This window comes from Ptychodera flava, chromosome 2 (assembly GCF_041260155.1).
Source record: "Ptychodera flava strain L36383 chromosome 2, AS_Pfla_20210202, whole genome shotgun sequence".
Taxonomy (NCBI): domain Eukaryota; kingdom Metazoa; phylum Hemichordata; class Enteropneusta; family Ptychoderidae; genus Ptychodera; species Ptychodera flava.
The window spans coordinates 40,481,229-40,495,003 of NC_091929.1; the positions used below are offsets into that span (position 1 = coordinate 40,481,229).

The 13,775-nt window shown below is 38.5% G+C and overlaps 1 protein-coding gene across 1 annotated transcript; it reads right to left on the bottom strand.

Moving 5' to 3' along the window:
- Positions 1-558: 558 nt before the first annotated feature.
- On the bottom strand, positions 559-9,867 carry LOC139120565 (arylsulfatase F-like). Its single transcript, XM_070685074.1, has 5 exons — positions 9,508-9,867; positions 6,179-6,310; positions 4,374-5,084; positions 3,137-3,418; positions 559-1,682 (listed from the first exon to the last, which is right to left on the bottom strand). Exons 1-5 carry the CDS (start codon positions 9,785-9,787, stop codon positions 1,336-1,338), a joined length of 1,752 nt encoding a protein of 583 aa, XP_070541175.1. The 5' UTR covers positions 9,788-9,867; the 3' UTR covers positions 559-1,335.
- Positions 9,868-13,775: the final 3,908 nt, after the last annotated feature.

The following is a 13,775-nucleotide window of genomic DNA, read 5'->3' on the forward strand; positions in this document are numbered from 1 at the left end:
TATAATAAATCTAACTTAATTGCTTAAGTTTGGACTCAGACCCCCCACCCACCCCCCTTCTAACTTAACTGACCTAAAATTGAAAAACATTGCGGACTCATACCCTGTACTAATTCTTTCAAACGACGAACGAATGTACCATTGAATTAAATAAAAATTGAAAACCATTATAAAGTAACAAAAATACGGGTGACTGGATCGGTTTTAGCGTACAAATAACAGCCTTGAAATCGTAAAATTTGCCAAAAGACGTTAAATCGTTTTTGACTGCACAGAAATTAATTTGGCCAAAACCCCCACCCCCAAACTTAAGCAATTAAGTTTTTTTTCAAACATCGATATTTTGACGTCGCCCCTTATTAGATTAAAATTTCAATGGAAAACAAAAGACTATGATACCTTCATAATCTTCTTACAGACTAGAACAAACTCGATCCCTAGGATCGAGTCCCCTACCTTTAAATGTCTCATGACAAGGAATAGCTTCCACATTAGTTAAACTCAACCATGGTTAGCAGTCGAGAATGTCATTAACCGTGGTTCCATCGTCATACGTCATATGTGGAACGCAAGAAGTCCACACTCGCACCACATGTACAAGTATCTTCATTCTAACTCGCCCGGGAACATTTGGCATCAAGGTGTTGTTAAGGCTTTAATTTACCATAACATTTTATTGCGAATTTCGGCCTGTTGTCAATGACCTCACAACACAGTTAACTTGGACCCTTCGACCATTTTGAAAAAAAATATCCGCCCAAGGGGTGTGGCGGTGAATGATTTGTGGGTGCTTTTCTCGAGACTGTGTCTCAGGTACGCAAATAATGTGCAACGTAGCATACTTTCAATAATACAAGATGGCTGTTGGTCATCTACGGGACCATTCCCGAAACTTCAATGGCCCAGGTATCACCTCTCCTATTATTTCCTAGTATTATTTAAATTCAAGTAACTTCTTCAGCTTAGTATGGTCAAAGGTCTCCACTCATAACTTCAAAACCTTTCTAAAGTTTCTTCATAGGATTCATCCATAATATTTATAATTTAGTAACAAATTTCTTTCTTTTCGTATTTCAAGTGTAACACGCCATCGAGTTTGTTTTCTTTGACAGGAAAAAAACACAATTGCAATTTTCATGAAACAAGTCGATTCATTCCACCTCAAAAGGTTACAATAGAAACACGGGCACCAAAACAAATATAAATTTTGTTCGCTTTGATTCCTACTTGAAATTATCATGAAAAAGAATCTATTATTATTCAGGTCATGATTATTGCCATATAATATAAGTAAAACAGCTCAATAATCTGTTGCAAAGATCTGTAATGTTCGAGTCATGTATTTTCATCTTCTTGACACGAACAAAAAGGAAAATTACAACATGGCTGGCGCCAAAAACTTCCCGCTAAAGTTTCTTTCGTAATTTGGTGAGCAACTGGTACAATGGATCTTCTGTGCTGTGATATGGCTTCGTCCACGCGAGATATAATATTCCAGATTTGATCATTAGTAGCTGGAAGAGGGCGCTGTTCAGCTGGATCTCTCCTCAAATCGAAAACAAGGGGAGGGTCGTGGCGAGTCGTTTCATCTCCTATGCAAGGGCAATACATAGTTCTATTGCAGTCTGTTTCTCCCGCTGGTATATTTGGTGTGACGTAATGCAACTTATATATCGCGTTATCTGTTAAAAGAGGAGAGTGACAGGTACAGAAGCTGAAATTTAGTGTGAAATTATGCGATAAATTTGACTGGATCTGTGAAAATTACAATGTGAAGCTATCTTGTACAAACTGATGACGTGTATGTTTCATTTCGAAATTTCTTCTTCCATAACATTTTACTCGAAATTATATTACAGCTTTGTCAATACCAGTGAAATTTGTGATGTCATTCCCAGATTATTACTTATAGTATCCGATTATCCAGCATTGTAGCCCCAGATGTTTTCTACATCTACAAGTACACTGGCAATGCCCAAACTATAAGATAATAGCGATAACGCACCCCCTCCCAGCCCATAATGAACTCAGGAAACTTCACTCGATAGTGTACTCGGCTTCGCCTTGTACATTATATTATGCGACGTTGCTTTGATCCATTATGGACCGAGAGGGGTAAATTACCGCTAAAATGTGATACTAAAATGTGATCGGAATGTAGGACACAGAGTTAAATTTAGCTAGAACTTATGCAGATTATTAGTTTGGATACATTTTGTTGTGTGATATTTTCTTTGAAGTGAACATGATAGATCATAATATAAATTTTGCAACAATAGCGTGTGTATACATCGATTTGAATATGTGTGATATACATCTACATCAAAAATCTATATTGATAAGAGTTGTTCCAACAAGGAAAAATCGTATGCAACAGTTGGTTAAGGGCCATAAGCTTATAATAATTATCAAAGAAATAGAGATGACAAAAATGAAAACATTCATTGCCATTTATGTTCTCAGATATTTTATTCGTGTCGGTTGAAGCATTTTGTTATTTCAATATATAGAATTATCTATATTTCGTAGACAAATATATAATACAGGGTGCTATTATGACCATGTTTGTGATTAGACATAGATAAATGCATTTTCATAAGAAACTATGATGATGATGAACACCTTTTACAGGGTGACTCCCAACAAGAGAAACATTCAATGAATTGTGAGTGCTTTTAAAACAAGTTATTTGCGAATGGAGGAAGATTGTGTCGGTTGAAGACACTGCTATTCTCTGTTATAATGTTCGAGACGACGATGGAAAAGGGGCAAATTCCCTTGTGATAAAATTTTTAAAAATATTAGTGTCGAAGGCATAACTTTCCTCCTCAAAATTAATACTGGAACCACATTCTTTCTGTCGACCTCGTACACGATTATGTTATGTGTACAAAATTGGAACTTCTGATTGTGACTCTTCAAAATAAACCTTCTGAACACTTACGGATCAATAGATCTCTTGAATTGACTGGGGTCTCCAATACTGTCTAACACGTTACCCTTCAATTGTAGCTATATGAATGAAACTCACTGCTTCTAATCCCATCCATTTATGTAAAAATTTCACTTAGATAGTCTTGAGAGGTCAAAGGATTTTTCGATATCTGTTACGAATTTAGTATTTAGAAACAAGTACCTTTCTGAGATGTGAAGGTAACAGCATTCAGCCACTGACCGCAATAATGGAACAGATAGTCGTGAGGGGGTGCTTTCATCGTCCCTCTCAGCAGAGGCATCAAGTCTCGCCCATCAATAACTCTATCACTTGGCAGATCCACTCCAGCCAGCGATGCGATAGTTGGGAAGACATCCATTGTGCTTGTTGGAACTGATATCTCAATGCCTCTTGGTATCATCGGTGGATAGCGAACAACTGTGGGGACGCGTATACCGCCCTCCCAATTCTGTCCTTTACCTCCTAAAATGACATCAAAGTACATACTGTTCAGTAAAAATTAAAACTAATTCAATCAGACAAAAACATCTCTATTTCCTTGTTAACCGTCACCTCCCTTTGATGCAATGCTGTTTTGCTTGGCTTTACTCAATATTTTCGAGTGTACATGGTGGTACAAAATAGAATCACTAAGAGATCGATGCCTCCCAGGCTGTCACTCTTAAAGATTCAGCTGATACGCGTCTCGAGGTTGATAAACACCAAGTTTTGCTCAAACTTACGTTAATATATTTTAAACCATTCTCTTTCACAACCAAGAATCATAGGCAGGTATAGTGCAAAAATGGTACTAGAGAAAAATAATCATTACTAACATTTTCGGGTCAGCAGATCTTTGATGCAGAAATCAACGTAAAAAACACTGAATTGTACAAGGTAAAATTTGTCGCCGCTTTTTAGATTTATGGTGACATGCAACACTGAACAGCGAGGGCAAACTAATATTCGATGAAAAAGTTAGAACCATGAATGTCTTAGAAATACCATCCACGATCATTCCTGAACAGACACCCAGGAAGTTATATAGTCACAAATATCCGATGTAACAAACACTGCCATGGATTAAGGTAGTTTGCCCATGAAGGTGAAATATTTTTGCTCAAACTTTCCTCAGGAATCTTTCAACCATTCTCTTACAAAATTAAGAATATAAATCGGGGGTCATCGTTCAAATTTTGGTACCAGAGAAACAAATAACCAAAGATTTACCGATATTTAAAATTCAAAATGGTCGCTATCCCTGTGTTACTCTATGGAGAAAAATATAATTTTGAATTTCGAAAAACTAGTTTTCTTACACCAAGAGCTTTAAAATTAACCCCTGCAAATGGTATACCAGAAAAGAATTGCATAAGTTTGAGAGTCCGAATGTCTGTCACAGAGGCGCATTCTACCTTAATTTTAAGGTTTCAGATACCTTTATAGATTCCGTTCCATCCCCCTTCCCTCTCACCAACACGGGGAGGGAGAACAGAAACTTCTTTTAAAGCACCACCATGGTCTGAGGTGAAATAGATAAAAGTGTTCTCTGCCAAACCAAGTTCACTCAGCTTTGACAAAACTTTGCCGACCATCCAGTCCATTTCTTCAACGTTGTCTCCATATTTCCCGTGCTTACTAGACCCAGTGAAGTTCTTCATGTTAAACAAAGCAGTGTGCGTTTGAAGGAATGAAAAATAAAGCAAAAAGGGTCCTTGCGTTGCACTTCGTTCCATGAAAGAATTCGCTTGGTTTACCATTCGTGTCGATATAGTATCCAAGACTACGGGCTGCTCTATGACGTCATGGTTCTTCACAAGCACGCACATGAATTGACGAAACAAAACTGTATGACTAGCATAGTTCCAACCAAGCCACAAGACTATGTGGAATCCAATAATAATAACTCCTCTCCTGCCCAATACACCGAGTAAATGCAGCACCACAAGGACCACTGCGTAAGCCAAAGACCAGAGACAGCATCCCATGATGAGTCGCTTTTGGATGAACCATGCTATATATCTTCCATCTGGCCCGCATTCGTTGATAAGAGTGGTAGGCATACCATAAAAATAATCGAATCCTTGGTTAACTGGGTAAAAGTAGTGATCGCTTGACGAGTCCAAGTTAGTTCCGAGATGCCATTTTCCTACAAATTGGAACAAGAGAATACAATTCAGTTTTACTGAAAAGGTCAAAAATTCCGATAAACGCCGGTCGTCAATTATCAATCACGGTAAATGCCTCTGTACAAAGCTGACGTTATTTTTATCCATCATCCGACACGCATTGCCCAAAATACAGGATGAGGTACAATTTTACCTACTTCCCACCGAGCACTGAAGAGTAAAGTGCCTTGGTCACTGGCACAACACCGTGCTAGAGTCTCGAACTCACCATCCTCCAACAGTTCCTCTGGACCTACTTAGTCTCGGACTCAGCATTCTCAGATGATGAGACCGGTACCCTCACCACTGCACAGTTAGTAAACTTACCCAAAATTCTCCATGATCCGCACACACCGAGATCACTAATTGAACTGATTTGATTTAAGTGTAGAACGAGGAAGGAGAAAAGTTATCATGTAAAGAATCTTTTCATTAAACTGAAATGAATTTCGCACGTTTTTAAGAATAAAATGCAGCAAAATCATCAGGAATGCACAACTAAACGGAGTATTGCGTGTACGCCATTGCGCCTTGTCAAAGAGATGTCCATAATTCCGTGTACTTAAATCTCTCTATAAATCTCTCTACCTGTGATAGAACACCGTACGTCAAGAAATTGCGTATATATGACCATTGATTTTACACCTGTAATGAACTCAAATCATTTTGTTGCAAGTTGTATTCTGCAATGCTATTGAAAATATAACGGACATGACCATAGGGCCTAACCAATTATTTGACTCAGTTACACTCAATAAGGTCACTATAATAGTTTTTGCCTGTAACTTGTGGTTTGATACACAGCGATGGCCAATGTCTGTGTAAAATTTAGGGATATTGGATCGAGTGTAATCATCATCATCATCATCATCATCATCATCATCATCCATAAAACTTGACCTTAACATTCAAGGGTAACCTCAATATATTCTCCCTGTCCTTTGGTTATCTTAACATCTCACTACCTGACAACAACTGACAAAGAATGAAAATCCTTTTATCTTTCTGTCTGTCAGAAAGGGTAACCTGCATAGTCATGAACCACGAGTTTTTTCCTGTGCGCACAGTTACTCACCTATAATGGCAGTAGCATATCCGGCTGCTTTCACCAACTCTGCAAAGGTAGTTTCATTCCGAGGTAGGCCAGCCTTGCAGTCTGTAGTTGTTATCATAGATAATACTCCTTGTGCTAACGCAGAAGCCATACCTTTAATAAAAGAAAGGTAGTTGAGCCACAAGAAATTGGAAGCTCCATTAGCTCATTTTTGGCTTTTTTTACATACGATAACTTTGTAATCAAATTTTACTTATAGATGTGTAAAAATGTTCACCTAATCTTGACCACGGAATATTTTTGCAATCATTCGACACATGCAAAACCTAAATTTTAACAACTAGATAAATTCGAATTGCAACTCAAATTTGGCCGCCGCAGAGTATTAGAAATCGGAGTATTAGAACTTCCATGCGCTTCTGTAGCATACTAGTATACATAAGCAGAAGCTGCATTCTGATTACTTCTTATTTGTCTTCATCAGGAGTTTTGCTGTACTAAAAGATGCTTCTATTTTCTTTGAAATTTTCCAGCATTCTGAAGCAGATTCTGCTTACCTATGGTTTCATATAGAGTTTGTGCTACTTGACATTTCTTCCCTTATTCATTTTTGTCACTCCATGTGAAATAAAAACAATTTAACAAGCAGGACGGCATATATTGGCATTTCAGCGCGCATAAAAAGGTACTAGAACTCACACAGTTGAAAAAATAATCCAGGTGCAGCAGAGAGAGAAAAAAATTACATGGTCAATCTTTCAAGTCCACACATGAATATCAAATGGTCCATCTCTTAACTAGAAGAGTTGAAAGCTTAATTATGAAAAACATGAAAAACACTGTTAAATTATCAGCACGTTTGCTCTTGCGCCCACTACCGAAGGTAATGGTGAGTTTTCAGACCAAGAAGACCAGAAAAATGGGCTAACTTATGGAGCATGGCAGGCTCCAGCTGTGACCGCGCAGTAACTTAAATGCTGTAACATGTCGATCGTGCTCGGGTCAGGGGCCGTCATCCCGGGACAGCTGCACGACAACCGATAGGCTTTTCGGTAGTTAACTGAAAAAACTAATCCGTGTCGTTGAGGTAGCTCTCAAAATAATGAAAATTAATGGATTAGTGTTTGATTCAATCTACACCCGCCTTATCACAAGCTATCTACGACTCATTTTGTACTTCTGCTAACTAGCGCGACATGAGAACAATCATGCATTCCCGTGAGCCTTCGGTGGTTTCTCTGCTCGCAACGTGAACTTTCGACCTCCAAGAAACGCTTTCAATGGGCTTTAAACTTGAGGGTGAAGGTTCATATTCCGATTAACCACAGATTTTATTCAAACCATGTATGCACGTTCCGAAAGGCTACTCTTGTTAAAGTTTTTCGAATCGTGGTGACATTTCATATTTGTATTTTGGGGGCAATATTTGGTCAAAAAATTCATATTATCTGAAACTGCCTATCTAACTTTGAAAACTGATATGCATATTTCTTGGTTAACCTTTGTCTAGCGCTTTCACACTGTGTTAATATTTTCATAATTGCCTTTGGGGAATTTTCCCCACTATCTGTCAAAAAATTACTTTCCTTCATAAACGCCAGTCAGATTGCTTTGAAACTTGATATGCATGATCCTAAGGTTGACCTCTCTCAGATTTGTTTAAAGTGTGGTTAAACTTTCAAATTTGTATTTCGGGGAATTTTTTTATACTTTTGGTCGAAAATCATCTTCTCTGATACGGCTTGTCTGATTACTTTGAAATTCAGTATGCACAGGGGGTCCTATGGGCAACCTCAGTTGAGTATCTTCAATTTTTTTTCTTTTTCGTCAAATGATTATCTCTGAAATTTCTGATCTGATTATTAGATACGAAATAGACGATATCAAGAAGAAACCTGTTCTGAGACGTATCAAGACACCCCTATCCCCGCCCCTACCCCTTGGGATGATAAATAAGCAGTCCCTTTAAGTTTTGCGTCAAACTGACAGCAGTGGGTCAAATAGTCTGCCCATCCCCTTGGTGAAATGTTCGATAAACTTTGCCTTTGTACTAAATACGACAGAAGGTCGCGTATTTGTTAACACAACATTCGATGAATATCCACGGGTTCATGAAGCTTACAAAGGTGCTGATATAATTCCTCTGTCTGTGCCCTGTCGGTGCTCCGCGTGTTTTTTGCAGAGCTCACTGTCACACTGTTAACCCTTTCTATTCAAATTACATAAACATCACGCCACAGTACCTCCAGGACGTGATCACGCTTTTTACAGTTGTTTTGCCATTCATGAGCGTACGTATACCAGACTGACCCCAGTCGCCTGGCTTTCTCGGCAGCCGACTTACGGCTAGCCAAGCAAGGCCTTCACCCCACGATCTGCGCAACAGCTTATCAGTTCGTGCGACAGTCTGCGCTGAAGTTTGGTCCTTCAATTTATTCTGTTTTGATATTAAACATGCCCACAGACTTGGAGCAAGTGCACGGTCCCTCCATAAAAGGACCGTAATGAGTGAAGTGTCAGAGTCTCTGGACCTGAAGCATCACAATAGACTTCGGCGTGTTGCCTTTGACCTATTTTAAATCACGCGTCAACATCGCCGGGAGAGAATTAAAAAACAGTGTCCAAATTGACGTTACTTCGCACATTTTCAGGCTAAAAGTTCCTAGTGTTGAGATTATACGCCGAAGGAACGCAATTCCTGTCCCTTACAGGTGCACATTTACGTTTTGGTTTTGGTGTGATCTTTACATAAGTCGCATTCTTTTTCTCCATGTAAATTTCATTCTTAAGAAGTTTGTTTGTTGATTACACCACACGGGCATCGGGTAGCATGTTTCTTATTGTAAGGGACGGCAAGACGATCTTTCTAAATTTTCAGAGCGGCATTCACAAAAAGACCTTGACTTCACAGTCATGATCATCGATAAACCTTTTTCTGTGGTGACCTATCACCGCTGTTATTTAGTAAACATGTTATATACTTTGTAGGTAGGCCATCATGAGAGATATGGGGACCCATATATTTATACTTAGGGCGAGTTAACAATTGCCATGGAGGTATCAAGTACCTCCATGCATCGGCGAAGTTGTAATGATAATTGAGAGGGTGGGGGGCTATTTTCCACATATGCCAGTGGGATTGCATTAAGAACAACTATGCTTTTCCCTGCAAATTTTTTAGGTCAAGGTCACAATATGTAAAATCAATATATCAGCCTTTGAAACATGTTTTGTGAGTGATCATTTTGTAAAGTTGACAAGATTTACCAGTTTGTGGCACCCTAAGATATTTTGATTATTGAATATAGAACAGAACACAACCAGGGACTTTTAGTAATCACTTTGCATACCTGACCGTATTGGGTACCGTCCAGTTAATAGAGCTGCTCGGCTCGGTGAACAAGTGGGTGCAGCCACCAGATTGTGAGTCAATTTGGCACCTTCTTTGGCAAGGCTGTCGATGGCCGGTGTATGGATTGTGTCGTTTCCAAAGCAGCCAATATCTCCGATTCCCAGGTCGTCGGCTAGGAATATGACAAAGTTTGGCTTCACATTCGATGTTGCAAGTGTCGAAACTATCAGGAGTATTAAGATTTGAAGAGTAGCAAGCATTGTGCAGCGTGTTGACATAACATGTAGTATAGTTAGATCCGTTCACAGGCTTGGCGTGGTATCTGTGAATACGCCGCGGTGCTGTGGAGTATATTGATCATGATCTGGAGTCGCCACAGGTATTGTGGTGATGACCTTGACCCGAGCGCTGCGTATTCCCTGAAATGTATCGTGGACGAAAAAAAGATTCTCCGCAATGTTAAAATTTCTCTTCTGTTTAAAATTTCTCTACTGTTTGAAATTCTATCATTTGAAATTTCTCTTCTGTTTTTTTCAGAGATGACATTTTTACGATTTACACAAGAACAAAACGTGAATTTCAAACATTTGTGGAGGAGTGCAACACCCTGCACACCACGTTCAAGTTCATATAACACTCTATCGAAAAAAATCTCATACCTTGACCTTGTGGTCTTCAAAAGGTCAGAGAGAGAAATTTTAAACACTAGAAAAAAAGTTGAAAAAGAGGAGAGAAATTTCAAACACTAGCGAAATTAAAACAGTAGAGAGAATTTCAAACAGTAGGGAGAAATATCAAACTGAAGAGAGAAATTTCGAACAGTAGACAGAAATTTTACTGAAAACAGTGCGGAGAATTGTCGTTTTCTTCCATGGTAGGAATGTGTCAAGCAGAAAGAATGTGGACGTGGGTCCGCCGGCTTGGGTCTCCCTGTCCCTAATTCCTTTCCAAGGAGGGTCACTTCCGGGTTTCACACTCTGGCCTTGACCATAACCGAAACTTATCTAGCTCGGATATCACCCCTATGACTGCTAGTGTTATTTAAATTCACGTAACTTCTTCATTCTTGTATGGTCAAAGGTCTCCGCTCATAAATTCAAAACTTTCTAAAGTTTCTTCATAGGCTTCGTCCATGATATTTATAATTAAGTAACAAATGTCTTTCTTTTCGTATTTCAGACGAAAAGTCTTTCTGCTAACTGTGGCTATGGGAACAGCATAATCACTTTTACAACCACAAAAATTAAACCGACAGAATTCAAATAAAAGGATATTGCAATGTGATTTAGGATTTAAAATGCCACCATTCAGTGTGGGGAATATTTACTAAAGAGATATTGGCCACCGATTATTCCCAGTGACACTTAAAAAACTCGATATCAGTTCTCGACCAACAAAAACATTGGTTTATTACGTTTAAACTCAGGGTATACAGAGCAGCACGCCGCATCCATGTGCGTAGCCATTACAGATTCTACAAAGCATGATGGGAGAACTGGTAGTAATGAGAATTTAACCTCAGTATCATAACAAAGTAGCATTAATACATGCAACCATGAAGCAAACTGTTGCCCCAAACTGTGTAACAAACATGTCCATGTTAACACAGTCCGCGCAAACAAAACATAGTACAGGCACAGTGGTGAGTGTACTGAAAGTGGGCATTTAGGTCAAAGTTCAGTCATTGTCTGCACAGAGATTCTAACAGCAGTGCCAAAACTCTAGAAAAGTCTCTGTTGAGTAAAGTTTGTATGTCATGCGCAGTAAATTTTGAGATCATCAACTGTTGTGTATAACATTTTGCCAAATTCCCAGAAACATGATAAACACGATAAACAACAATAAACAATAACTAAGTTCGGTGTAACTAATACAAATAGTAAAGTCGGAAGTTTTCCACACCCTCCCCCTATTAAAGTTACTCAAACTTTAATATAATTGTTTCCTAGTCATCCCATTCTCGTTAAATGACACCAACTAGGCAATCTAACCCAGCAGTCTTTGTTCGCCGAGTAGGGCGTCTCAACTCTTGGTTGGTTTGATTTCTTTCCTCTTCGTCAGCTGAAGTGTGCGTCTAGATTATCACAGGATTCGTAATTCAACGTTTTCTACAGAATTTTTGCGGGGACGTTGTGTGTTTTCAATTGTTTTAACTTTACAGATCTTACTACTGTCGAAAGTTTAAAATAACTTAACAAACCATATATGCCATGTAGCCAAGCTGGCAGCTTTAGGATGTCCTGATACGTACACTATGCCCCTGGAAGACCGTTTAACCAAAACAAACAGCAACAGGTACACAGAAATACTCTAAGTCGTCGTACTTTACTAACCAGATAACATGCAAGTTACAAGAGAAAGCTCAATAAGAACGTCTAAACTGCAATAGAATACGGGTGTCCGAAAGGTCTCCGTCCAATACACAACTTATAGTAATGTTTACATGAATTCATTATGACAGCCGGGAAGATGACGATGAGTTCATGTTTAGAACTGTATAGCATATACATACGGTTCTACAGATACAGTTCTGAGTCTCAGATGCCTTGATCATTACGTGAGATATATGGTATCCCAAAAGTGTCGCAGGTAAATTTTGTTTGCTTTCATTCCTACTTGAAAATATCATCAAAATGGAACCTATTGTCATTCAGGTCATGATTAATAAGATATGTAAAATATCTCAATTATTTGTTGCAAATATCAGTAATGTTAGAGTCATGTATTTTCGTCTTCTTGACACGAGCAAAAAGGAAAATTACAACATGGCTGGCGCCAAAAACTTCCCGCTAAAGTTTCTTTTGTAATTTGGTGAGCAACTGGTACAATGGATCTTCTATGCTGTGATATGGCTTCGTCCACGCGAGATATAATATTCCTGATTTGATCATTAGTAGCTGGAAGAGGGCGCTGTTCAGCTGGATCTCTCCTCAAATCGAAAACAAGGGGAGGGTCGTGGCGAGTCGTTTCATCTCCTGTGCAAGGGCAATACATAGTTATATTGCAGTCTGTTTCTCCCGCTGGTATATTTGGTGTGACGTAATGCAGCTTATATATCGCGTTATCTGTTTAAAAGAGGAAAGTGACTGGTAAAAGCTGAATTTTAATGTGCAATAATGCGATACAATTTGACTGGGTCTGTGAAAAGTATAAGGTAAAGCTATTTTGTACAAACTGATAACGTGTCGTTTCATTTCGAAGTCGCTTCTTCCTAAGTATTTTACTCGAAATTATATTACAGCTTTGTCAATACCAGTGAAATTTGTTATGGAATCCCCAGATTATTACTGAAAGTATCCGATTATCTAGCATTGCAGGCCCAAGATGTTTTCTACATCTACAAATACCGGCATTGCCAAAAGAAACAAAGTAGTAGTGATAGTGTCCCCCCTCTCCTAGCCCATAATGAACTAAAGAAACTTCACTCCATAATGTACCCGGCTTCGCCTTGTAAATTATATTATGCAAAGTTGCTTTCGTCCATTATGGACCGACAAGGGTAGATTATCAATAACATAAACACAGTGTAAAAATTAGCTAGAATTTATGAACATGATAGTGTGGATACGTGTTGCTGTGTGATATCTGCTTTGAAGTGAGCATTATAAATCATAATAGAAATTTTGCAACATTGACGTGTATGCAACAACGTGAATACGTGACATTCTTCTACATTAACAATATTTATTAATCACAGTTGTTCCATCAAGGAAGAATCGTACGCAACAGTTCGCAAAGGGCCATATGATAATTACAAAAGAAATAGATATGGCAAAAAAAATGAAAACATTTATTACCATATATATTCTCAGATATTTGTATTAGTGTCGATTGTAGCCTTTCGTTACTTCGATATATTGGACTTGAACTATCTCATATATTGGACTTGAACTATCTCGCATTTCGTCGTTAAATATGATGTCAGGATCCATCACGACCGTGTTTGGGATATAGATCATTGAATTTTCATACAAAACTATGACGATGAACACCTTTCACAGGGTGACTCCCAACAAGAGAAACATGCAATCAATTGTAAATGTTATTAAACAAGTTATTTGCGAGTGGAGGAAGACAGTCGGTTAGAGACACTGCCATTCTCTGTTAAACTGTCCATGATCGATTGAAAAGGGGCAAACGCCCTTGTGATAAAATTTTTAAAAATATTAGTGTCGAAGGCATAACTTTCCTCCTCAAAATTAATACTGGAACCACATTCTTTCTGTCGACCTCGTACACGATTATGTTATGTGTACAAATCCGGAA